This window comes from Miniopterus schreibersii (assembly GCF_964146895.1).
Source record: "Miniopterus schreibersii genome assembly, chromosome: 11".
In the NCBI taxonomy this organism is placed as follows: Eukaryota; Metazoa; Chordata; class Mammalia; order Chiroptera; family Miniopteridae; genus Miniopterus; species Miniopterus schreibersii.
Genome location: NC_138111.1, coordinates 26,684,887 through 26,710,614, shown reverse-complemented (window position 1 = coordinate 26,710,614; position 25,728 = coordinate 26,684,887). Strand labels below are relative to the sequence as shown.

General features: G+C 35.5%; 1 protein-coding gene across 7 annotated transcripts in view; it reads right to left on the bottom strand.

The window, feature by feature from the left end:
* Positions 1 to 25,728, bottom strand: part of RNF38 (ring finger protein 38) — a 103,914-nt gene that overhangs the window by 4,812 nt on the left and 73,374 nt on the right. For all 7 annotated transcript variants that reach the window (XM_081152284.1, XM_081152285.1, XM_081152286.1 and 4 more), the window contains 8 exons: positions 18,967 to 19,180; positions 13,957 to 14,124; positions 12,439 to 12,609; positions 10,029 to 10,190; positions 9,605 to 9,711; positions 7,401 to 7,485; positions 4,151 to 4,272; positions 57 to 156 (listed from right to left, as the gene is read on the bottom strand). In XM_081152284.1, the coding sequence (XP_081008410.1) occupies positions 57 to 156; positions 4,151 to 4,272; positions 7,401 to 7,485; positions 9,605 to 9,711; positions 10,029 to 10,190; positions 12,439 to 12,609; positions 13,957 to 14,124; positions 18,967 to 19,180 (1,129 nt within the window). The remainder of the gene's footprint in view (positions 1 to 56; positions 157 to 4,150; positions 4,273 to 7,400; positions 7,486 to 9,604; positions 9,712 to 10,028; positions 10,191 to 12,438; positions 12,610 to 13,956; positions 14,125 to 18,966; positions 19,181 to 25,728) is intronic.

The following is a 25,728-nucleotide window of genomic DNA, read 5'->3' as shown; positions in this document are numbered from 1 at the left end:
TGCTCAATAAAAAGAAAGTTCAATTTTATTCTCTTCTCAGATGCCATCCACTTTACCTTCAGCCATTTGTCGACACACTTGGCATGGAACTCGTGGTTACAGGGTAAAACTCTAAGTAGCTGCCTTGACTCAAAATCACACATGCATACTACACACCTAAAAAAAGCAAACAAGTCATTTAACCATAAAACCAAGTAGTTTTCTATTTTGTTATGACTACTGAAGCCTGAAAAAACCCACTTACCATTTCACTTATCAAAATGTCATTTAAATTTTAAGACAAAATTTTAAAAATCATGATTATTAAGACATTTAGTAAAAGTGCTTTTCTTTACTGAGAGATCATCAAGAAAATCTCTGGTTTAATATCCACGCCAGGTTCTTTTTTTTGAATACTCACCCAAGAATTTTTTTTAAACATTTTTTTTAAAAAAAGTTTTTATTGATTTCAGAGAGAGGAAGGGAGAGGGAGAGAGAGAGAGAGAGAAACATCAATGATGAAAGTCATTGAATAGCTTCCTCCTGCACGCCACCTCTATTGGGGATCGAGCCCGCAACCCGGGCACATGCCCTTGACTAGGAATCAAACTCGTGACCCTTTGGTTTGTGGGCCAACACTTTAACCACTGAGCAAACTGGCCAGGGCCCAAGCCAGTCCTAATACTGGAGGTACTGTATTTGTCAACAAAGGGGTGCTAGAATGACTGGATAGCGATATGCAACAAAATTGAAGTTGGGCCCCTACCTCACATGATATACAAAAATTAACACAAAAATTAACTAAAAAATGGAGCAAAGGCCTAAATGTAAAAGCTAAAAATTATTAAACTCTTAGGAGAAAACACAGGAGTCAATCTTCGTGACTTCAAAGCAGGCAATGGTTTCTTTTATGATGATACCAAAAGCACAAGAAACAAAAATAGGTAAATGGAACATCATCAACATTTTAAAAAAGTTGTGCTTCAAAAGACATCAAGAAAATAAAAACAGCCTGGCTGACGAGGCTCAGTGGTTGAGCTTCGACCTATGAACTAGGAGGTCACGGTTTGATTCCCAGTAGAGGGCGTGCAGGAGGCAGCCTATCAATGACTCTCATCATTGATGTTTCTACCTCTCTCTCCCTCTCCCTTCCTCTCTCTAAAGTCAATAAAGACATATTAAAAAAAAAAAAAAAAAAAAAAAGCCCTGGCAGGGTGCTCAGTTGGAGCACTGTCCCATTTGCTAAAAGGTTGCAGGTTCAATCCCTGGTCAGGGCACATACCTAGTTTGTGAGTTCAATGCCCAGTTGAGGTATGTATGGGAGGCAACAGACAGGTGTTTTTCTCTCTCATCAATGTTTCTCTCTCTCCCTCCCCCTCTAATATCAATAAATATATCGAGTAAAAAAAACAACAACATGACAACTCACAGCATGGGAGTTATTTTTGAAAATCAGTAAGGGACTTGTATATATAATATATAAATAACTCCTACAACTCAAAAACTTTTTAAAAAAATTTAAAAATGGAAAAAAGGATGTGAATAGTTTTCCAAAGAAATATATAAACAGCCAATAAAGTAGAGTAAAAGAGCTCAAAATCACCAGTCATCTGGGAAATGGAAATCAAAACATCAATGAGATACCACTTTACCCCCACTAGGATGGCTAGAATCAAAAGACAGACAATAATAAGCATCAGTAAGGATGTGAATAAATTAAAACTTTGTATATTGCTGGTGGAAATGTAAAATGGTATAGCCACTTTAGAAAAACTAGAAGTTCTCAAAAACAGAGTTATCATATGACCCAATACACCTAGGTACCCAAAAGAAATCAATACATATCCACAGAAAAACTACAGAGGTATTGCCCTATTTTTTGAAAGTTAGCACGATGCCACTCACTTTCATTAAAGACTTATATTAGTACCTGTTTTTGCTAACCAAAAGAAATCTAAAGAGGATTTTCTGCTTTTACCAAAAAAAAGTATATTAAAAATTAGCACTCAGTATTTATTTTACAGCAAGCACCCCAAGCAGCAAGAGTGGCACTGCCAAGCTCCTTTCCAAAGAACTATACTCAGCATCTCAGAATCAAGCCACAACTTTGAAATGTGTCTGTGAGCATGTGTGCTTTATCTCGATTTATTTTGTACATCTGTTAGCAAGATGTGTCCTAAGGTATCTGAAAAGACTTAAGAGAGCTTATAAGGATGCTTAGTGTAAAACTAGACATAACTAAGCATTTACATTGGGGTGAACAAAATTAAAACACTGTGTCTGTTGAACCTGCCTTAATCCACCATTCATACTATTTACTCGCAAAGAGAAAAAAATCTTTTTTTAAATATATCTCTATTGATTTCAGAGAGCAGAAGGGAGAGGGAGAGAGAGAGATAGAAACATCAATGATGAGGGAGTCGTCATTGATCGGCTGCCTCCTGCACTCCCCCAACCAGGGACCAACCCCGCAACCCGGACATGTGCCCTGACCAGGAATCGAACCGCCATCTCCTGGATCTTAGGTCGATGCTCAACCACTGAGCCACGCCTGGCGGGGCAAGAGAAAGAATCTTGAAAGCTGCTGAAGTTACTATTGGTTCTGAAGAGATCATGCAATTGCAAGAGGAAAGGTCACACATAAAACCCAAACCAAAAGTGAAAAGCCTGAAGTCAGGTAACCCAGAACTGAACATGAAGCACTTGTGTGATATTTTCGATACAATGGACAGTGTTGCAATGATTACAGAAAAGTATGACTTTGAATGAGCACCTAGGTTTAGGGCAGGTTTGCAGGATATTTTGAGTGCCTACAAATTATATAATAGAAAAATCATACATCAGCCATAGCAGATGACAAACCTTGACCTCGACATTGAGGCAGGTGACAAGAAGGTGTAGATGTCGGTGACCTGCTTCCCATGATGAAGTCAGACAATGACATGTTAACAGATGATCCTCTTCCTTTCCTGTATCTCCTACCTCCCCTCCGATGACTCAGCCCAACACACCATTAGCAACACCTCTCAGCCAGTTCGTGTGCTCTGAGTCTTCCCAATTCTGATAAGTTAAACTACACTGTACATACATTATTTCAACTTTATACAGGCTGTGTATTTATCATAATCATTCTTGCTTTTACTGTATGTTAGCATTACTTTAAGTTTTATGTGTTTTTTGATATAATTTGGTAGGTTATTTTTCTGGAGCTGGGAATGCTCAAAATATTTTCCATATGAATTAATGATAATTGCTTCTTCACTTTATGCCCTTTTGGCTTATGAAACGCTCTACATTTGGAGCAAGGGAAATCTGTACATAAATGTTCACAGCAGTATTGTTAATACTAGCCAAAATGTGGACACCCAAATATCTAACAACTGAGGAAAGGATAAACAATATCTGGTGTATCCATACAATCAAATATTGTTTGGCCATAAAAAGGAATGAAGTACTGTTACAAGTTATGACATGATGAACCTTGAACACAAGCTAAGTGAAAGAAGCCAGACTCAAGACCATATATTATATGATCCCATTTACGTGAAATGTCCAGAATAGGCAAATCTATAGAGATTAAAGAAAATTAATTCAGGTTTGTGTCAGGGTGAAGAGGTTTGGAAAGAAATGGGGAGTGGCTGCTAATGGGTAAGGAGTTTCTTCTTGGGGTGATGAAAATGATATAAGTTTGCTTGTGAAGATGGTTGCAAAACTCTGAATGTACTATAGAACCACTATAAATGTGAATTATATCTCAGTATAGTTTATGCTATAAAGAAGATACTATAATAAGCAGAATCTTTAGGTAAAAACCTTAAACCTTACATGTATGAGACTTTTCAATCATATATAAAATATTGCCGTTTGAATTAGAAACCAAAAAATTTCCAGGAAACCTAAAAACCCAGAACAGCGCTCTCCAATAGAACTTTCTAAAGTGAAAGAAATGTTCTACGTCTTCCAATACAGCATCACTAGCTAGTGCTACTAAGAAATTTAACTTTTAATTTTATTTCAACAGCCCATGTGACTAGCTGCTACCTAACTAGACAACATAGGCCTAGAGTATGAAAAAGAGGTTACTTATCTTTATCTGTGACTCTCAAGCTTTTATTTCATAAAGGTAGAAAAGGAAATTTAACACAGAGTGATGTTAGAAAAATGTACTTACAAAGTCTGTTCTGACTGGTGGTTGTTAGGATTGAACCGATAAGAAGGAAGTTGTTCAATATCTGCTTTAGTCAGTCCTCGTGGCTTAGCCTCTCCTAGTCGCTCTGCCAGGTTTAAAAGGGCCTATTGATGGAAAAGGAGACATATTTTAATTTTCTTTAAATTTTTCTATTGTACTAATTTTTTAAAAACTGTTTTTATTGTGGAAAATTTTAAATACATACAAAAGAAGAGATACAGTATAATGAAATTCCATATGCCCATTACTCAGGCTCAACAATCCATGGCTAATTTTATTTCACCTATTAAACACCAGATTATTTTTCAAAGAAAACTAAAACATGGTATTTCATTAATAAAATAGTTCTGTTGTGTATCTTTAAAACAGTCTGTCAACTGCAACCTTTTTGACATTTTGGGCTGAATAAAATTTTATCATGTGGGGCTGTTCTCTGCTAAATGCCAGTAACAGCCCCCCCCGCATTGTAATAACTAAAAAATATCTCAGGATGTTGCTAAATATCCTCTTGGGGATAAAACTATCCCCAGGTTGAAAACCACCACTTTAAAAAACAAAATTTTTTTTTTAAAAGAATAAAATCACATCATCACCACACCTTATAATTCTGACGGTTTCAATTACTTTCAAAATACTTGTAAGAATATTCAAATCAGGATCCAAATAAATCCATGTATTCCCATTGTTTGATATGTCAAGTATCGTTTTTAAATTTTGTATTTATTGACAAAAACAAGTCAATGGCCTGTAGAAATGCCCAGTCTGAACTTTGACTGAACCTCCCCACCCTGACTTGAGTTTCCCTGTCCCCTGTATTTCCTATAAATTGGTGGATTTGAGTATTTTGATCATAGCTCATCATACCTAGTTGTTATGTTAGCAGCCACTGATGGAGGATTACCTAGATTCATTAATTATTAAAGATGGCAAAATGGTCATATTCTAATTCTATCATTCTTTCTTCATCTATTAGATGAAATACTTCTATGCTGAGCATTACCCCATGCCAAACTACATTCAGTATTATAACTCATATATATAGTGCAGGACGAATAAGAACACTGAGGTTTTGGGTTTGTTTTTCTTTTTAAGTATCACTATGAATTAATGAATTTTAGCATAGCTGATGTTTCAATATATTGCAGCTATTTTGCTTACTGATTTTATATAAGTACCTCCTTTCTCCCAGTTTTCAATGGCTCTAATTATTCATTTGCTTTATTCTAAAATCAGACAGCCCTTTATGTGCTGCTTTCCCCCTTTACAGGCTGCCACAGAGTTAAGAGAACGGGTAACAAAAAAAAGATGACAGGTATTGAGCAGAACAATTTCTCAAAAAAAATCTCAGTAACTAATGCTGTGATAGCTATGTTTTAATACGATGATGCCACAACACTGCTTTTGGTACATACAGCTTCTTTTGAAGAACTGGGTCACCTAAAATAAATTGCTCCCCCTTTGTAAACATGAATGCCCCTAAGTCCTTCTAAATGCTAGGATAGTAAATTGTTAAATTTAATTGGTGCTGATTACAATTAGCATATAAAATTTATGATATAGCTTATCTCTATCTATTATTCCTCTACTGTACATACTATAGGACACTTAGGTCAACTAACACAAATATGACACTTATATTCAATAAGATATGTTCATTAAGCCCTTACTGAAAGGACAATGTAATGATAATCAAGCCCTCAACAATTTACATGACCCAGCAGGCAAGACAACTGAAGGTGGGGCATGATTATTCTATTTGGCATTGTAAGAACAAAAAGGATGGAGAGAGACATTTAGATCTGATAACGGACTAGAAATGCCTTTCATAGATGTAGTTTGATGGCTATGTTTCAAAATGTAGAGGAAGGGGAAAAAGTAATTAGGCAGAAAGATCAAGGGAGTTAAAGCACATAGGCAACAATGTATAGGGTAGACTCAAAAAATGGTGAGCACTCTGGACTAGGGAGTGTTATAGGTGTGCATACTCTCTGAGATAAAACCAGAAAAGCAAGCAAGATTTTCTCGATTGGATTAAAGTATGACTTTGCAGAAGATCAAACATATTAAATCCAAAATACAGTTTAGAAAGGGATTCCAATGCCAAATACAAAATATTTTTCTTACATTGGGATAGGATCACTGTTTTTCCCATTGGTATGTATATAATCCATTTACCAAAGAGCTGTCCTTTTAGAGCATGAAATAAGACTTAATTTTAGTGCAGAATACCTAAAAGATAATGAATTCCTTTTCTTTTCTCTTTTTTTTTTTTTTGTTAATCCTCGCCCAAGGATATGTTTTTCCATTGATCTTTTTTTAGAGAGAATGGAAGAGAGAGAGAGAAACATCGATATGAGAGAGATACACTGATTGGTTGCCTCCTGTACACACCCCGACTCGGGCCAGGGATAGAGCCTGCAACCAAGGTACATGCATGACAGGAATCAAACCTGGGATCCTTCGGTCCACAGGCCCACGATCTAACCACTGAGCAAAACCGGCTAGAGCCGAACTCCTTTTCTTACTGCTCTGTACAAAACTAACACAGTGTTCTAGAAACAAAAATCAGGAAATTATTATAGCACCTTTCTCTCTCAAGAAATCTGGGAATCGAAGCCAAAGGACATTGCAGTGTGATTATATATGTAGAAAGCAAGTGATATAATGGCATTTTGAAAATTACAGAAGGATAGTATTTGGCCTGATCTCTTCCACAAGCATTTAGAAAACAAAACAAAGGTGCTTTAAGATTGTGTTTGTGATGTTCCTCCTAGTGTTCTCTAGCAGGACACTCAAGGACAACCAGTTGAGCTTTCCAGTCAAATCTCACGTTAGCCACAGACTGTATGCAGTTCCTCAAGAATACCCAGCACTTTCCTGCCTCAACCTTATGCACAAAAAAGTTTTCCCATTCTTCAAGAACCAGCTCAAACATCTCTGTCTTCCACAAAATCTTTGAGAACATCTATTCATAATTCACTGTTTTCTCATTTACATTCTCCCACATGAGTTGTATGTAATTCTAATAGAGCACCAAAAGTCTGTCTCATTATCAGAGCTGTGTGGTACATGACAAAATATCCTTAAGGGTGCTATACTTTTTTTAAACGTATTTGTATCTTGAGATGTACAAAGGATTCACCTAATACTGTTTAATTAGATGAATGAGTTGAGTAGAATACATTTTATGCACACAATACTCCCCAACTTAACTCAAAGTTCACCTACTCACCTCGTAATTTTCTACTTCTCCATCTTCCACATCCAATTCGAAGCTGAAAGTTGGGCCTACTGCAGGTGGCACTGGAAGCATTGATCTGCAGTGAAAATAATCAACACTAGCATTGATACATTACTTCTATGAACAGGAAGAACAAGGACAGTGCTACAGGGACAGACGGTCAGGCTTAATCAGTGGCAACCCTTTAAAAAAACTGCCTTCACTAACAATAAACAATTAAAAACTGACACTTAAAAAAATATCATTCACATAAAATATTAGGAATGAATTCAACAAAACATATGCAAGACCTATATAATAAAAACTGTAAAAATACTGTTAGGATAAACTTTAAAAGAATAGAAAAATATACTCTGTAATCTGACTAGACAAGTCAATATTAAGGTGTCAATTTTCTCCCAAAACTGATCTACAGATTTCATGCAAACCCTACCAAAACCTCAGCAAGCCTTTTTTAAAATTTTTTTTTTAATTTTTGTTTAAAATATTACAGATGTCCCTTTTTCTCCCCAATGAACCGTTCCACCCCGTCCCTTCCCCCTCCCCAGTCCCTCTCCCCATCATTGTCCGTGTCCTTGGGTTGTGCATAGATGCATATAAATTCTTTGGTTACTCTCTCCCCCTCCACCTACCTGCCCTCCTCCATCCCTCTGACATTCGTCAGTCACATCTATGCTTCCATGTCATTGAATCTATTCTGTTCATCAGTTTATTAAGTTCTTTAGATTCCACATATAAGCGAGATAATGTGATATTTGTCTTTCCCTGCCTGGCTTATTTCACTTAGCATAATACTCTCCAGGTCCATCCACACTGTCCCAAAGGGTACGAGATTCTTCTTCTTTACACCACAGTATTCCATGGTGTAAATATCCCACAGCTTTTTTATCCACTCATCTACTGATAGGCACTTGGGCTGTTTCCAGATCTTAGCTATTGTAAACTGTGCTGCTTCAGCAAGCCTTTTTTAAAGTAGAAACTAATTTGCTGATTTTGAAATTTATATGGTTCATTTTAAGAACTAAGTTGGGAGACATCCTATCTGATTTAAGACTACAATAATCAAAATAGTGTAATAGAAGCACATGACCCTAAGACAACATTTTCTAGATTTCCTAGCAGGTAGTTATAGACATAAGTCTAAATTCTGGCCAATGGGATTTGGCAGGAGTAATACGTACAACTTCTAGAAAGTATCTCTGAGAGGAGGCAGGTAGGCAGAGAGACCCACTTTCATTTTTACTGGCTGGAATGTGGACGTGATAGCTGGAACCTGAGAACTATTTCACAGGAAGCGACAGGATGGCAGAACCATTCCTTAGAGCTATGGGGCTAAACAAACCATACCTGAATTGCCTACTTCTGAACTTCGTTACATGAGAGAGAAATAAAGAACTATCATGTTTAACCCATGGGTGCTTCTGTTACAAACTTAATCCTAACAGTATTTCTTTTTCTTTCTTTTTTAAACACTGACTTGTTGTTCCACTCACTTCTGCATTTATTGGTTACTTCTTATATATGTATTTTTATTGATTTCAGAGAGAGAAAGGGAGAGGGAGAGAGAGAGAGAGAAATATCAATGATGAGAGTGTCATTGATTGGTTGCTTCCTGCACGCCCCCTGCTGGGGATCGAGCCTGTAACTGGGGCATGTGCCCTGACCAGGAATCGAACTGTGATCTCCTGGATCATAGAGGTCGATGCTCAACTGCTGAGCCACACCCAGCCAGGCTATTGGTTACTTCTTGTATGTGCCCTGACTGGGGATTGAACCTGTAACCTTGGCCTAATGAGACAATGCTCTAACCAGCCAGGGCCTCTAACAGAGTATTTCTAAGGCACAGAAATCTTATCTTTCTCTCTTCCCTTGAGAGAAGCAGCGGCATCAAAAGCTGGATAATCAAAGAAGATAGCTAGTGATGCCAGTTGTAAAAGTTGCAAAAATTTTAAACTTTTCTACCTTTAAATTTGGTAAACCTATTTTCTGGCTCACAAATTTCTTCCCCTACTTCTCTCTTGTCCTTGACTCTTTCTTTCACCCTTAAATGGTCCCATACCCCAACCCCTTAACATTAAATAAAAAAAAATATCTAACACTCTCTAAATTATACACCACATAGAAGATACTCATAAAGGAAAGAGAATCTCAAGAATGTCAAAATTTAGGACTCATTAAAATAAGAAAGAACTTACAACACGTATGGTAGTAAGCTGGGATGATAAGGGGGAGGTGGTATTGGCTGCTGGGATCGGTATCTACTACGTCCTGTGAGCCTCCGAGGCATAAATGGAGGATAAGGCTGTAGGAGAAAAAATGTTGAAACAAGTTAAGATCATTTACCTTTATAAATATTTAATCGGTCAAAGTCTCTTAAAAAAAAAAAAAAAAAAAAAGCCTAGAAAGTTCTTTAATGTTCAAGTGGTATTTACTATTTCTTAAATGTTCACATAGATGCAATAACTAAGTTTAAAACATAGGTATGTTTCTAAATACAATTTTCCAACACCAATGATTTCAACAATATAAAATTCTAAACATGCAGAGTTACATTGAAACTGAACTCAAAACAAGCAAGTTATCAAAGCAAAAAATAAATAACATTGAGTGGAAACTTACTACTCCAAAGGACACCTCTTGATGCAAAGGATCATGTGTTAAGAACTGCAAAGGAGCTGATGGAGGTAATGTTGGGGGATGGGCTGAGGGAGGGTAAGTAAAACCTCCTACTGGAAGATGTTCTCCTAAGAGTTCCACTTCATTTTCTATCCTTTGCAGAGGCTGAGGGGGGGAAAAAAGCAAACTAATGTACTTCCAGTGTTTAGATATGTTGCTATAATAATAAAAATCACACACCCCCAATATTTTTAAAGTCATACATTTCTTGATGTTCACATAAACCTAAATTCATACACGTGGACAGAGTAAAATCTTCTTGCCTTTAATTGAATTTCAATAAGAAAAGTCTCCAAAATATGTCATTAAACATTTCCACTATTCATTAAAGGATACATTTCTTTTACTGTTTCAGCCTTCTCTTAAGATGAGAGAAGGAAAGGCAAAGAGTCATGTAGTAAGCCAACTGCATGACTAAAATTACTTAAAACACATACGGTACACTGACCTACTCACAGGATTTTCAGACACTTAACACTTAACATGAAGTTGAACACTGTGTATACCTATTTATAAATCAGCACCAGGGCTAAATGGGTTAAGATATAGTAGGCATTACGCTGTAGTAGAAAGTTTATGGGTTTTGACATCAGATAGATTCTTGGTGCTGTCACTAATTAGCCATGTGACTTAGATAAATTACTTAATTCGAACCTCAATATTGTCATCTACAGAACCGATACTTTCACAGCCTATTTTGAAAGTGTGCTGAAACCACTGAGACAATATATAAGTAACACATAGAACACAGTGTATGTAAGCACATAGCATGTGGAATTTTTAAAAAATAGCTTCTTGAGATATAATTCACATACTGTAAAATTCACCTTAAGGAGTACAATTCATTTTTGTATATTCACCACTATCTAATTCCAGAACATTCCTCTCCCCTTACCCCCTCATTAGTCAGTCCACTACCCATTTCTCCTCAGTCCTCCCCAAGCCCTGGACAACAACTAATCTACATTCCATTTCTATAGATTTGCCTATTCTGGACATTTCATATATACAGAACCACATAATATTATGGCCCTTGTATCTGGCTTCTTTCATTTAGCATAATGTTTTCAAGGCTCATCATCTTGTAATCTGTGTATCAACACTTCACTACTTTTTATGGTTGAATAATAATCCAATGTATAGATACACCATGCTTTGTTTACTCATTCATCAGCTGATAGGCATTTGCACTGTTTCTATTTTTTGGCTATTAGGAATAATGCTAAGGACATTTGTGTACACATTTTGTATTGATGTTTTCAGCATATTCTTAAATGTTAGTCTGACTTCCTCCCTCAGTTATAGAGAATATTACTCAAATACAATTACTAACACTTTAATTTGAAAGTTTATACAGGCTTGAAAGAAATCACAAGTGCTGACACTATGACAACACAAGTTCTGATTTGGCTATGTGACTGGACCTTTTAAATAATTCCAAATTCAGATATGAGTGATGGTCAAATTTTGTTTTAACTTTGAATTCCCAGGTACTGGAAGCTAAGGAACAACCTGGCATGAATTCTGTCCCAATTCTAATAAAAGATTTTCTTGTAGAAGTAGTTTTAACTTTTTGGATGAAACTTCTGTCATAACTGACTTCTATAGTTTCAGGAGAGCAGCCAGGTAGGTTCATCCCTGCCTGTGCCCCAGCATGGTACATAAACCCTTAGTAAAGGATGGTTAGGCTCTACCAGAACAGACTGTCAAGTTCCTTTCACAGGGCTGAAATCTTAAACTCTAACCATTTTCATATGTTCTCTCTCCTATTCTCATAATGCCTGATATTCAGATGTTCAACTTGGGCAATCCCAAAACAACTGGGCCTTCTTCCTGTGCCTCTCAGCTATATTCCAGTCCCAGGACAGAATTAACTATGTTAACAGACTATCTCATCTACCTTTCATAAGAACAGAGTAGAAAAACAGGCTTCATAACAACCAATTGAGGCTCAGAGGATTACTTTACTTGCCTAAATGAACTTAAATTATTCTAACAAGTATAGACAATTTTATAATATTTTCATTTTCCATTTTAGAAATACATAAAAGGAAAAAAACAGGAAAACTGACTTTTTCTTCACATTTACTTCCTGAAGGATTGCAGACATGAGGAACATATTTAAGTCACACAAGTTACATAAAATAACTAGAAATTTAAGAAACCAAGATAACTCTCGATTAATTTACCTATATTAATTTGTATGCCTTTGGATTCCTTAATTCTTTTAAGAACCAGAAGAATGCCCAAGGCATAGTTTTTAAATGGTAACAACTTATATCTACTAAATTAATCTACCTTTGAGGTCTAAATATTCTGTGAATATTAAAGACATAAAAGTAGAAATACCTACCGATCGTGATTGCTGTGTTTGGAAAGGGACAAACTGGCCTGGGGGTGGCAAATGAGGAGGATGATGAGGAGAAAGGTGAGGAGGATGTAAAAGAAATGGGTCACTAGAAATAAGGGGCGGGAATGCAGCATATGGGACCGGTAAGTGCTGAACGGAACACGCCTGCAGCATCTGTAAGAGAAACCGAGATGCTATTGCCATATCCCCCCAAATCGAACCAGAATGTTTTAATAACCTATATTAACTATGAAATATTAGTGTATGTTTGTAACTATTAGTAAAATACTGGTAACTAGTAATTATTCTGTATCTTATATAGTTCTTACAAACCAGTCAAAACACCTAACTTTTACTTTAGCCTTATTAACTATGAAATGGGAGGAATCTCTCTCTACTTGGTTTAAGATGCGGCAGATACTGCTTTCCAAGAAGCTCTCTTTTTTAATCTTGTAGAAATTTTTTATTTCTAAGATTTTTATATTTATAGGAGCCCAATTCACAACTAAGTGATTTATGGTCTTCTCAATAACTGAGAAACCAAGCTTGGGTAAATTATTCTGTTAAATTGGGCTGGTATTTGTTGATGTGTGTTCATTTTAATCTCACATTCAAACAAACGTATTAGGGTTGTATTAATAAATTTAGCAAAGTGCTTTACTTTGAAAACATAATTGACCTTAGACAAGTAATTTAAATCTCTTGGATTTCAGCAACCCCATTTGTGAAATAGAGACACTGGATGGATGGGGGGGAGGGAGGGTTGGTAGATTAAAAGATTAAGTTTAAAAGGCAGAAAGAAGTGGGTGTAAATCCCTGTTCTCTCATACTGTCTCTGTAAGCAAGTCATTTTCATTTCATCATCTAGAAAATGAGGGATACCATTTTCATCACAGGCTTCTTATACTGAGGAATAAATAGACCAAGCACTTGAAGTGCCTGTTAAATCCCATTAACTTCTGAGACTATTACTGCTGATCACTAACTAGACTTTATTACTAACAAGTCCAATATCCTATGTTAATACTCCACAGCCAACCTAAATTAAGATTTAATTATAACTGTGCTGATATACAAAGGAACATGCTTTGACCTTCAGGATATTCAAATATGTATAATTTAATTAATGTAAAAATATATCAAAATTTAAAGCTAATTTTATTAAACTGTTACTATAACGAAGCTATTGAGATTGCCACTGCAATAAAATAGCCTTTTTTAGTTGGAAGTGAAAAGCTACAGAAGGCAGTCTCTTAAATTTTGTTTACTTATATAACACACTTAGCCATTCTAAAGAGGGATTGCACATGCCCGGCCGGGCTTGGCTCAGTGGTTGAGCATCAACCTAGGATCCAGGCGATCAGGGTTCGATTCCCGGTCAGGGCACATGCCCGGGTTGTGGGCTAGCCTATCAGTGACTCTCATCATTGATGTCTCTATCTCTGTCTCTGCCTCTCCTCTCAAATCAATAAAGATATATATTTTTTTTTTTTAAAAAAAAGAGGGATTGCACAGACTTACTGGAGGAGGCACACTACAGACAGGGAGGTGCTGTCCACTGAAAACCACAGAGCATCCTGGGACCTGTTGTGTACTGCATGCAGGGATGTGCTGGCCTGTGCAGAGCGGAATCCCATGTGGTGCCACTGTTGTTACTGTATAAGAAACAGGGACTGTGCCCTGATGGAGCTATTAGGAAAGAAAAACAAAACATTAAAATTTTGGTTGTCTGGATATAACATCAACTATTAAAAATCAAAATCTGGTCATTTATTGATTCTCAGGTACACAGATTTTCACAATGTATTTCTTCAACAGTTTCAACTAAACTATTCTATGTCATTGGATAGAAAAGCTGTCTGTTTCAAGAGTATTATATGATGCCCACAGAACTGGGAATAAACTTAAACTCTTCCTTCAAAAAGATTTCCTAAAAAGTCCAGGAAAAGAATCAGTTGCTATTTTAACTCTTCTAGACTACTAAAAACTTTTCTAAAGAGAAAACTTGGGAAAAGGACAGCTTTCATCTTCTAATACCTGGCCACATCCAACAGGAAAAAAATTTTTGTTTCATTGCAACTAGAGAAACAACAAAGAACAGTATTTTTAAAAGTTAAATAATTTCCTTCTCTTTTGGTCAGTCTTATTCTCATTCTACTTATCCTAGGACAATGTTAATAACATATCCTTCACATCTTTCTCCATGAGCCTACGAACATACACAAGCATGATTACCTACAAATTGTCATCATGTTTATTTTTGTTTTCTTAATAGAAATGAGATCATATTACCCTGCAACTTATTTTTCAATTGATAGATATCTTTTCAAGTGAGTTAAATGTAATCATTCTTTTTGATACTAGCCAGATTTTCAAGTAAACTCACTTAACACAGTTCTATCATTCCTCTAATAATGGACATTCAAGTTTTCACTCTTTTGCCAATATAAATACAATTAAAAAAAATATCATTGAATATATATTCTTACATATTAGTAGCTTTATTTGTTTCAGAGTTATTACTGGGTAAAAGGATAAATGTATTGCTCTGGCCAGTGCGGCCAGTTGGTCGAGTGTTGTCCCATGCACTAAAAGGTCGCTGGTTGGATTCCCAGTCAGGGCACATGTCAGGGTTGTGGACTCAATGCCCACTAGGGGGTGTGCATGCAAGAGGCAGTGGATGGATTTTTCTCACATCAATGTTTCTCTCTCCCCCTCTCACTTCCTGTCTCTAAAATAAAGAAAAACTTTTTTTTTCTTTTTTAAAAAAGGATAAATGTATTTTAAACTTTTGCAAATAGCTGGATGGAGTAAGTTACAATCCCAACACCTACACTCAATGTAGATATACTTGGGTTACCTGAAGAATGAAAAAAACAGTATCAACATACTTGCTTTATATTTGCATTTCTCTGATTAGAGAGGTTGAACATTTTAAAATATGTTTATTAACCATTCAGATTTCTTTTTCTGTAAGTAATCTATATCCTTTGCTCAATGCCCATTTTCTATTACATTGTATGTACATTCACTTATCGTTTTTTTTTAAATTAGAAATAAGCACCTATTGGGCAGTGGGTGCATGATGCAGTGTGCAGATGATGTTTTGAGTTGTACATGTGAAACCTGTATGGCTTTGCAAACCAATGTCACCCCAATAAATTCAATAAAAAAGAAAATTTAAAAAACAGAAATAAGCACCTATTGCTTGCCATGTGTAAAACCTAAAAAAAAAAAAAAAAATCAAAAAAACTTCCCAGTCTATGTTTTATCTTTTAAAGCTAAATGCTTTAATGAAAATTTTTCTTCCATAATCTATTTATTGAATGTAGTTTAAGTGTAGCTTTTGTAGTTTCCTTTATGAAGTTATACAGGGTGGTGCAAAAGGAGGTTTACAGTTGTAAGTGAAACAGTTTATTCTTGGAACATTTATTAATTATTGTATTATTTTCCATATGAACAACTATAAACCTACTTTTGCCCCACCCTGTACATGTATGCTCCTAAACTTTCTAATACTTTTATTTTTTATATTTAATTTATACTCCAACTAAAGTATTTTTGTTAATACTGTAAAGCAAAGCTCTAATTTTTCCTTACAATTATACTTGTTCCGTTTATTAAACCATCCTTTTCCCTCTGAACTGAAATACCATCATTTTCCCATTTAGTAACATCCCACATACACCAGTATCCATTTCATGACAAATTTGTGCTGTTTCAATAACTATATAGTATCTTATTACAAAGGTTAACATCTAATAAGACAAATTCTTTTCATTACCATACTTTCTTCTCATTTTATTTTTTGGCCATCTTTACACACTTATTCTTATGTAAATAAACTCATATAATTTTAACCAGTTTGAAACCCCACTGATATCCTGATTTATATTAATTTGTGTTAAAGGTTATGTTATTTTACAAAGGACACATAATTTTTTATTAAGGTTGTTTCCACTAGAACATTATGCCACCACATGTTCAATACTATGGCACTATCCTTCAAAAAATTAGTTTTCTTCATAAAGATATTACTAAATTTATTCCTCCAAGTTCTCTTTCTCTTTTAAGTTTGTGGGTTTTGTTACATTATCAATAGATTATTTTTCTCTATTTTCATTTAAGACCTTTGACTACAGAAATGACTACATTATATATATATTTCCATTTATTAGCAAAATATTTTCTCAGTATATTGGAATTAATCACCTTGAAAGACTTCCTAATGTTGAACTTATGCTCCATTTCCAGAATAAACTCTAACATTAATTCTTTCAATAATTCTAATATTCTTTTACATCACTAGCTATAATTTATTTTTAAAACATCTGCATCTGTATTCAAAAGGGAAACTAGTTGACAGTTTTGTCTTACTGTCTACGAGATTTCATTATTAAGGTTATGCAAGCTTCATAAAATATACTTGGAAGCTTTCTTTTACTATGATCTGGAATACTTTTAACTGGAACTTAATAAATTATCGGTTCTTAAGAGATTAGACAATTCAGATGTCATTTCTAAAAACAGGCATTTTATCATTTCTTTAATTTCTGCCATGGCTATTGTTAACGTTTTCTATATCTTGGATTGCTCTAATATATACATACGTAATTGTTTCATTTCTCATTAATATACACCCAACATATAATTTGTCTTAAATGAGATCTCACCTCTTCTGAGTCTTTTCCTTTTCTTTCTTTAATTCCATCCTTAACCACCTTCCCATTCCCTTCACTTTAGCGCACACACCCCAAGTCCAGTATATATATTTCATATTTTTCTTTGTGTTCATATAGTCCAACATACACATATTTAATCATGGTTTACAAAATGGGACATAACACTGTCCCCTCGATTTTGCCTCCTTTGCTCAGTATCTTGCAGATATTGTTCACATTCCTGGCATAATTCTAATTAAATCTTTGTAATATTACATTCCATGGTATGAAGAAATTATTTATTCTACTTTTCTATTAATGATAAGTAATCACTGTTTATTCCTACTTTCTGTTTCTATGAACTTGCCTATTCTAGACATTTCATATAAATGGAATCTACAATAATCTATGGCCTTCTAAGACTGGCCCCTTTAACTTAGCATGTTTTCAACATTAACCCATGGTATAGCATGAACCGGTACTTTATTATTTTTTTAGTAATATTCATTGTATGGATATAACATATTGTATCTACTCATCAATTGATCAAAATAAATTTCTGCTTTCTGTACATTTAATTTGTATTTAGGCACCATATCAAAATCTTTCAAAGCAGAATCTGTGTTTTCTTCTACAATTTTATGAGGGTAAGAAAGAATTATTTTTTAAATTTTTTATATCCATTAATTACTATATTATCTTAACTGCATTTGGTAGAACTTCTAATGTAACATTAAATAAAAATGGACAGAGTAATGTAAGCATCTCTGTGGTTGCTGATTTGTCTCTCACCAATTAGGATACTTGCTGTTAGTTTTACTTAAATATATTCCTTTTTATTCTGTTTTTTTCCAGTTTTTATTAAATTTTAACTGACTTTTCAACATCTTTTGATATAACCATGTATGGTTTTCCTTCTGTTATTTGACGTAATATACTTTCATATTAAACTATCCTCTTACTTGGGAATAAATCTTATTTGGTTATAGGTTATTATTCTTTTGCTACATTGCTAGATTGTATTTTTAAAACATCTGTTGAGAAAGCCTTATGTATTTGAGAGTTTTTTCTAGTTTTTGGGGGGGATTACCATCTTTATTTGCTTTTGGTATGAGAATTATGCTGGCTTCATAAAATCACTACAAAAATTGCCTTAAGAAAAATAAAGTCTGGAATCATTTGATTATTATTAAAATGAGTGTTCCTTGGAGCTTAAAAAAACAGCTGTGAAGCCATCTGGTCATTGTGCCTTTTTAATTGTAATCTAGAATTAGCTTTCACACTTCTGTGGTAATTCCAATTTTCCTATTATTCTTGGGTCATTTTCTGAACTTCCTTTAAGTTTTCTTTTTGTCTCCTCAGAGTTATATATAGAATTTCATTATCATAGTTAATAATGAAGTAATATACTTGAGCACTTACTACTTGTACTAGCTGAAGTGCTCAAAATGGATTAACTCTCAATTCTCCCAACATCTCTTTTGAAATAGGTGCTATTTTCATTTTACAACTGAAAAAAATTCTGTGACTGTTTCTCATGTGTGGATATGTCTTTTAATTATTCCTACTTCTTTACATGTGTCCATTTCTCCTTAACCAAGTTCACAAGAGGTATGACATTCTTATCAAATTTTCAAAGCATTTTGATCCTAATTTTCTAAAGTTCAACTTTCTTCTAAGGAAGCTGTGTAAAATTTACATTTCAATCCTTATGAAAAAGGATGAACTTGTCTTAAAATTGCTTCATATTAGGTAAAATTGTTTCCTGCTAGGTAAAATTAAAAGAAATTTACAACAAAATACAAACCACCTCAATAAAGTGCCACCAAACTGTTAGCATCTATATTTCTTGGACTTTCAGTTACTATACCTGATCATGTATGTCAACCATTACTGCATTCTGCTGGGGTGGATGAGCAGCAGGGTGTAACAGACGGGGGGATACATTCGGAGGGTGGAAGGCTCGAGGTTCCTCTATTGCTTGCTGCTGTGCATAAGGGAGATGGTGATAATTTTCATCTTGACTAATGGAATTATGTCGAGACAGTCGATCCCTTCTTCCTCTCTGACGTCTGACAGGAGGACTGCAACGCAGCAAATATCAGAAAGGTCATTATAATGTTTACTGCTGTGATGTATCAGGATTCTGTGTTGTCTTTCTTTACAATCCATCAGTAGTTTATGCTAAGGTAAGCTTGAACATTAAATAAGTGCTATAGTTCCCCATCAGCTATAAAAACTTACAAATTTAAATAAAGTATGTTTTAAAATTAAAATAGTCGCCCAGCCGGGCGTGGCTCAGTGGTTGAGCGTTCACCTGGGATCCAGGCGATCGGGGTTCGATTCCCGGTCAGGGCACATGCCCAGGTTGCGGGCTCGATCAATGACTCTCTCAGCATTGATGTTTCTATCTCTCTCTCTCTCTCTCCCCCTCTTCTTTCCTCTCTCTGAAATCAATAAAGATATATTTTTTAAAAAAAAATAAATAAATAATATTAAATTAAAATAGTTAATATACAATATTGCCTTATACAGGTGTACAACAGTTATCCAACAATTAAATACCTAAAGAAGTGATTACCTTAAGTCTAGTAACCATCTGACAACATACAAGGTTATCAAAATTCTCTTGACTACATTCCCTATTGCCATACATTACATCCCTGTGACCTTCTGATTTTAAAACTGGAAATCTGTATCTCCTAATCTCCTTCACGTTTTTTGCCCTTCATTCTACTCTCTTCCCTTCTGGCAATCATCAGCTTGTTACATAATATAATGTATGTTTTTTTAAAATAAGGAAAACAAAATTGGTATTCAGATCTGAAAGTATTTAGAAATCAACAGCCAACCACTGTCATTTTTTTTAACTGTATGAAACTGCTTTTTATAGACAAAAATTGTCAAATATCAGCAATTTCATATTTTATTATTCCCCCCCCTTTTTAATAAACATTATATAACAAAATTTAACCTGTATATACCTTTGCCAGTTCCACATATGCATAGTGGGAACTTTTACATTTGTCTATTTGGCTAAAACATACATAAAGACATAGTTCCTATATGCCCAAAATGACAACTGAAAATTCATGAGCCTGGCCAGGTGTGGCTCAGCGGTCGAGCATCAACCTATGATCCAGGAAATCGAGGTTTGATTCCCAGTCAGGGCACATGCCCCGGTTGCAGGCTCAATCCCCGGTGGGGGGCGTGAAGGAGGCAGCCGATCAATGACTCTCTCATCATTGATGTTTCTCTCTCCCTTCCTCTCTGAAATCAATAAAGATATATTTATTTAAAAAAAAAGAAAATACATGAAATAACTAAAGAATATTTGTTGACAACTGCAAATATAACAGTAACCGAATAAATGCTGAGAATGGAAATGATTGAGAGAGTGTCAGCATAAATATTCCATTAACATACAGAATTTTTAGTTAGAATCTGGTTACTAAAGGAAACCACTTTTACTCTCCATGTGCTAGTCATCTACATAGTTTAACACAAATTTAACAAATATTTTGACTAGACTTCCATTTTCTATTTTCCTACAATTCCACAATTTATCTCAACTGCTTTTTACAATGACTCAGCACCAATGCAATTTGAAAAAGCAGCAGGCCTCATTACAATGTATTCCACACTGGTAAAAGAGTCTAAACAACCCCCTTATAGACACAGCTGCACACAACCGCCTCAGCAATCTGTACTGAGGTCAGGTCACCTTTCTCTCAATTGTCCTACTCTGCACCTCTAAATCTGTTTCCTCTCACTCCCACCTGCTCAATCTTAGAACAAGGAATGCTCTTTTGTGACATTAACTCCTCAACAATGCTCTTGATACCATCCCCCAGGTTCTTGCTCCATTAACTATTTCTTCCACCTTTATTTTTAGCATATCTTTTTTTGCATTTTTCCTTCAAAATCTACATATTGTACTTCATTGAATTTACGATGCCATCCACCTTAAACTCACTTTTTAAATGTCTTTTTTCTGAGATAATTTTTTAGTATAGTTTTTACAAAATCCTCAACCAGCTTTCTTTCATGCTAATATCTTCCATTAGCATAGAAAAATTATCAAAATTAAGAAATAAACCTTGGTATCACACTATCATTTAAAAAACAGGATGTATTGAGATTTTACCAGTTTTTCCACCAATGCCCCACCCCCCATTTCACTGCTTCAAAATCCAATGCAGAATCTCATTATTGCATATAGTTATCCTGTCTCCTTTACTTAACTTCTCCAATCTATGACATTTCCTCAGTCTTTCATGACCTTGAAACCTCTGAAGACATTGACATTTACACTTCAGAATGTCCCTCAACATGGGTTTGTCTGATGCTTTCTCATGATCTGCCTGAGATTATACATTACTGGACAGGATGCTACATCATAGTAAGGAGCACAGTACATCAATATGTATCACTGGTACAGATTTATGTATCATTGACCACTTGGCTAACCTGGTGTCTGCCAACACCCCCCTACTACAAAACCATTCTTCCCTTTGTAATTACTAATCTGCTTCTACTAAAAGTTTGCCGATAATTTTAGCACGCATGTATGAAGTGTCAGCAATCATTAGGATAGTCTAATAGTGATTTTCTATTCCTCTCATTTCTTCTACATGTATTAATTGGAATTCTATAAGGAAGAGCTGTTGCATCTCTCCCATTTATTTGTTTGCTGTTATTTATAATCAGTATGTGCTCATGGATATTTATTTTATTCTTTTGGTTATAATATACACTATTGTTTTATTTTGTTCAAATTATTTCAACTTTGTCCACTGGGAGCAGTTTCAGTTTGGCTCCTGTGCCCTTTTACTATGTCCTTACCCTTTTGAGCACTTCCTTAATATCTGGCACCACAATATCCTGTTGTTTATATTTTCCCTACATTGGTTCTTGAATTAACCAGCTTTCCAAAGAGCCTTGGAACCTTTAATTGCAGAGTGGCTGATATTTTGAAGCCAAGTGTGCTCAGTGCCACACGAGAGTCACATCACTGTTTCTAGTCTCTTTAACGAACAAGAAATTTTATCTATGCATACTAATTCATGTTTTCACACATATCTTTATATACGTACCAGTATTTTATTGACTTATTTATTTGAAGAGCTAACTGGCTTTAACTAACATATCTTTATATCCATACAAATATTTTACTTATTTGAAGAGCTCATTGGCTTTAATTCATGAATCCAGCAGCAAGCATCCCATATAGCAACTAGAAGGGTGCTACCTGCAAAAGTATTTTAAAGGACTGTTTTATGTATCACAAAAAAGAAAAAAGTTGCCAATTAAACTATGATATACCATCAATTTTAAGTCTTTATTTGATGTTAAGATGTGAAACATAAAATCAAAATAGAATATATATGCTCGCATCACTCATCTCCTGAAAACAAACCTCCACCTGCCCACAAACTTTAAGGGCCCTTTTTGTTTTATTCTGTTGTCACTTGCTCTCATTCTCACTTCCCCACTCACCAAACACAAATTAAGATCCAAGTTCTCTAAGTCCCTTTATGATTCTGGTTCCTATTTTCCTGTATTGCCTCTCATTAAATCTCTGTGTGCCTTGTGGTAGAACATTTAGGAAGAATTTTATGAGAAAATCTAGAAATAAGAAATAGTGATAAAAGACAGGACAAATATTTCAGCTGACTTGACACTGGTGATACTTATTTTGTCATTTTGTTTTAGATTCATCACTTGTAAATAGTGCAAAGCTGTTCCCTCCCATCTTCTGTTGAACTGAGTTTTCTATGTATGCTGTTTATCTGTTTTATTGTGTGGAAGTTATACATTCTAGTTCTATTCTTCTAGTAATTTACCCTTAATTTATTTTTAACCCTCACCAGAGGATATGCTTGATTTTAGAGAGAGAGAAAAAAATGTTGATCGGTTTCCTCTCACACACATCCCAATGGGGGATCAAATCTGCAACCCAGGTATGTGCCCTGACCGGAAACTGAACAAGAGACCCTTCCGTGCACAGAACTCTCTAACCAACTCAGCCACACCAGCCAGGGCTATATAATAACTTCCTTTCCCACATTTTCCATTTTGCCCTTTTACACCACACTCTGGGAAGGTTCCTCCACTTGATCTTCCAGAAATGAAAACACTTTTTCTGCCCATTTATTGTTTAATTTTACCAATAAAATATTTATTTAATTATTTATATTTTATTGATTTCAGAGAAAGGGAGAGGGAGAGAGAGATGGAAGTATCAACAATGAGAGAGTCATTGATCGGCTGCCTCCCACATGTCCCCCGCTGGGGATTGAGCCCACAACCTGGGCATTGCCCTAATCCGTAATCAAACCTTGATCTCCTGGATAATAGGTTGACGCTGAACTGCTGAGCGTGCAGGCTGGGCACCAATAAGATTTTTAGTTGATTTTTATAATAAATCTCCTCTTGCATCTCTCTCATGTTATACTTACTCTATTTTGTTTGTTCTGTTTCTTCAAGTTCTTTGTTTTATTGCGTTTAGTGCCCTTCTTTCACTTTGTTGGTTTTCCTCAAATGTCTGTTATAACTGCCTTTTTGTGTGGATCACCTTTGTAGTTGAAATTATGCTAGACTGTTGTTGAATATTTCATCTGTTTGCACAGCCTGCTTCTAGAAGAAAATCTGGCAGCTAAGCTTACATCTAGCACACAATGAAGTATTAAAGGGAGAATGGACTAAGGAGAGTAACACACTGCTGAGTGGAATACAGGATTCCCAGTAGCTGGTTTTCTAGCTAAGTGCCCCCCCCCCCCCATCTATCCTTTGTTAACGTTATCATGAATGTAGAGCATGATGCTTCTCTTAGATTTGAGAACCCACAGCTAGCTACTACTGCCATGTGGAAAAAGACACTTTTAACACTCCCTTTCTAGTCCAGAGCATTTCCTATGACCTAGCAATTGTATTCCTAGGCTTATAACCTAAAAAAATGTTTGTACATGTACACCAGGAAATGTGTACATAAAAGTTTCTAATAGCACTCCTTATAATAGTAAGAAACTGGACATAATCATTACCCAACAACAGGTGGGTATATTAATTATGGTACATTAATATAACAAAATATTATATCACAGCAAAAAGAAAGGAACTACTGTTACCCACACTGAAAACAGAAAGTTTAGTAAAACAAATTAAAGAATACATTTAAATGAAAACAAAACAGGCAAAACCCAAAATTACACTATTTTAGAATACATTCATAGGTATTAAAAAGTATAACAAGGGAAGGATGACAAATCACAGGAAAGGGTTTATTCTTTAGGAAGGAAGAAAGGAAGCTTTTTGAGGTATTAACAATATTCTATTCTGACCTGTTGGGTAGAATTGTGTGGGATTCTTTTACGTATACACTTGTTTTACACGTTCTTCTGAATGTGTGATATATTCCACCATAAAATAGGGAAGATTACAGCATGTGCTTAAGGTGTAACCTTGAAACAACCAACCGTATTTCCTCACACTCACATTTAATGCTATAAAATATTTTACCTGGTTGACAGATTATTTTACTTAAATATTTCCATATAATTAAGTATCAATGCTCACCAGGTAATGTAAAAGTCTTAGTGTTTCAACAGAATATAGCTCAGAAACAGGTTTATTCTGTCTCATCTGGAACAAGGAATGGTGGTTTTAAGACCTCCTCAGTATTGTTTCCTAGGGCTGCCAAAACAAAATACCACAGACTCGGAGGTATAAACAGAAATTTATTTTCTCACAGTTCTGAAGACTAAAGACCCATGCCCTGGCCAGTGTGGCTCTGTGGTTAGAGCATCAGTTTGATTCCCAGTCAAGGGCATGTATCTGGGTTGCAGGTTTGATCCTCGGCCCTAGTTGAGACGCATGTGGGAGGCAATCAACGGATACCTCTCTCTCACATCAATCTCTCTCCCCCCCATCTCTCCCACTCTCTCTAAAAATCAATGGAAAAAAATATCCTCAGGTGAGGATTAAAAAAAAAAAAAAAAAAGACTAAAGCCCAAAATCCAGGTGCCAGCATGGTCAGTTTCTGGCAAGAGCTCTCTTCCAGGCTTGCAAGTGGCTACCTTCTCCCAGTGTCCTCACATGGCAGAGAGAGTGAGCTCTCTACTATCTCTTCTTATAATAACACTAATTCTCTTGGACCAAGGCCCTATCCTTACAACCTCATTGAATCTGAATTACTTCTTCAGAGGCTCCATCTCCAACTGCAGCCACACTGGGGGTTAGGGCCTCACGATACAGATTTTGAAGATCCACAAACATTCCATCCATACAATCTTTTTAACTCAAGATTTAACAATATTTCTTAGGTTATCAACAACCTGGACATGCAAACAGTTGTCCCACCCCAAAGATGCACTATTTCACTGGAAGAAGAAATCTATGACCTCAGACAACAACCAAAGAGGAAGAAGCTCAGGAAGAAATGTATTCCCCTGAAAAGGCAAGGCAAAGGCCAAGTCCCATGAAAGAGAGGACTGAGAGTTGAACTAAACCTCAGTGACTCTTTGTAACAGAGTCCACACTTTCTTTTATTAAGAAAGCTAATTACACTCCCAACTGTCTTAGAAGATAAAGAAGAAATAGAGAGTGGAGAAGAGGTAGCTCATTTCTGGGT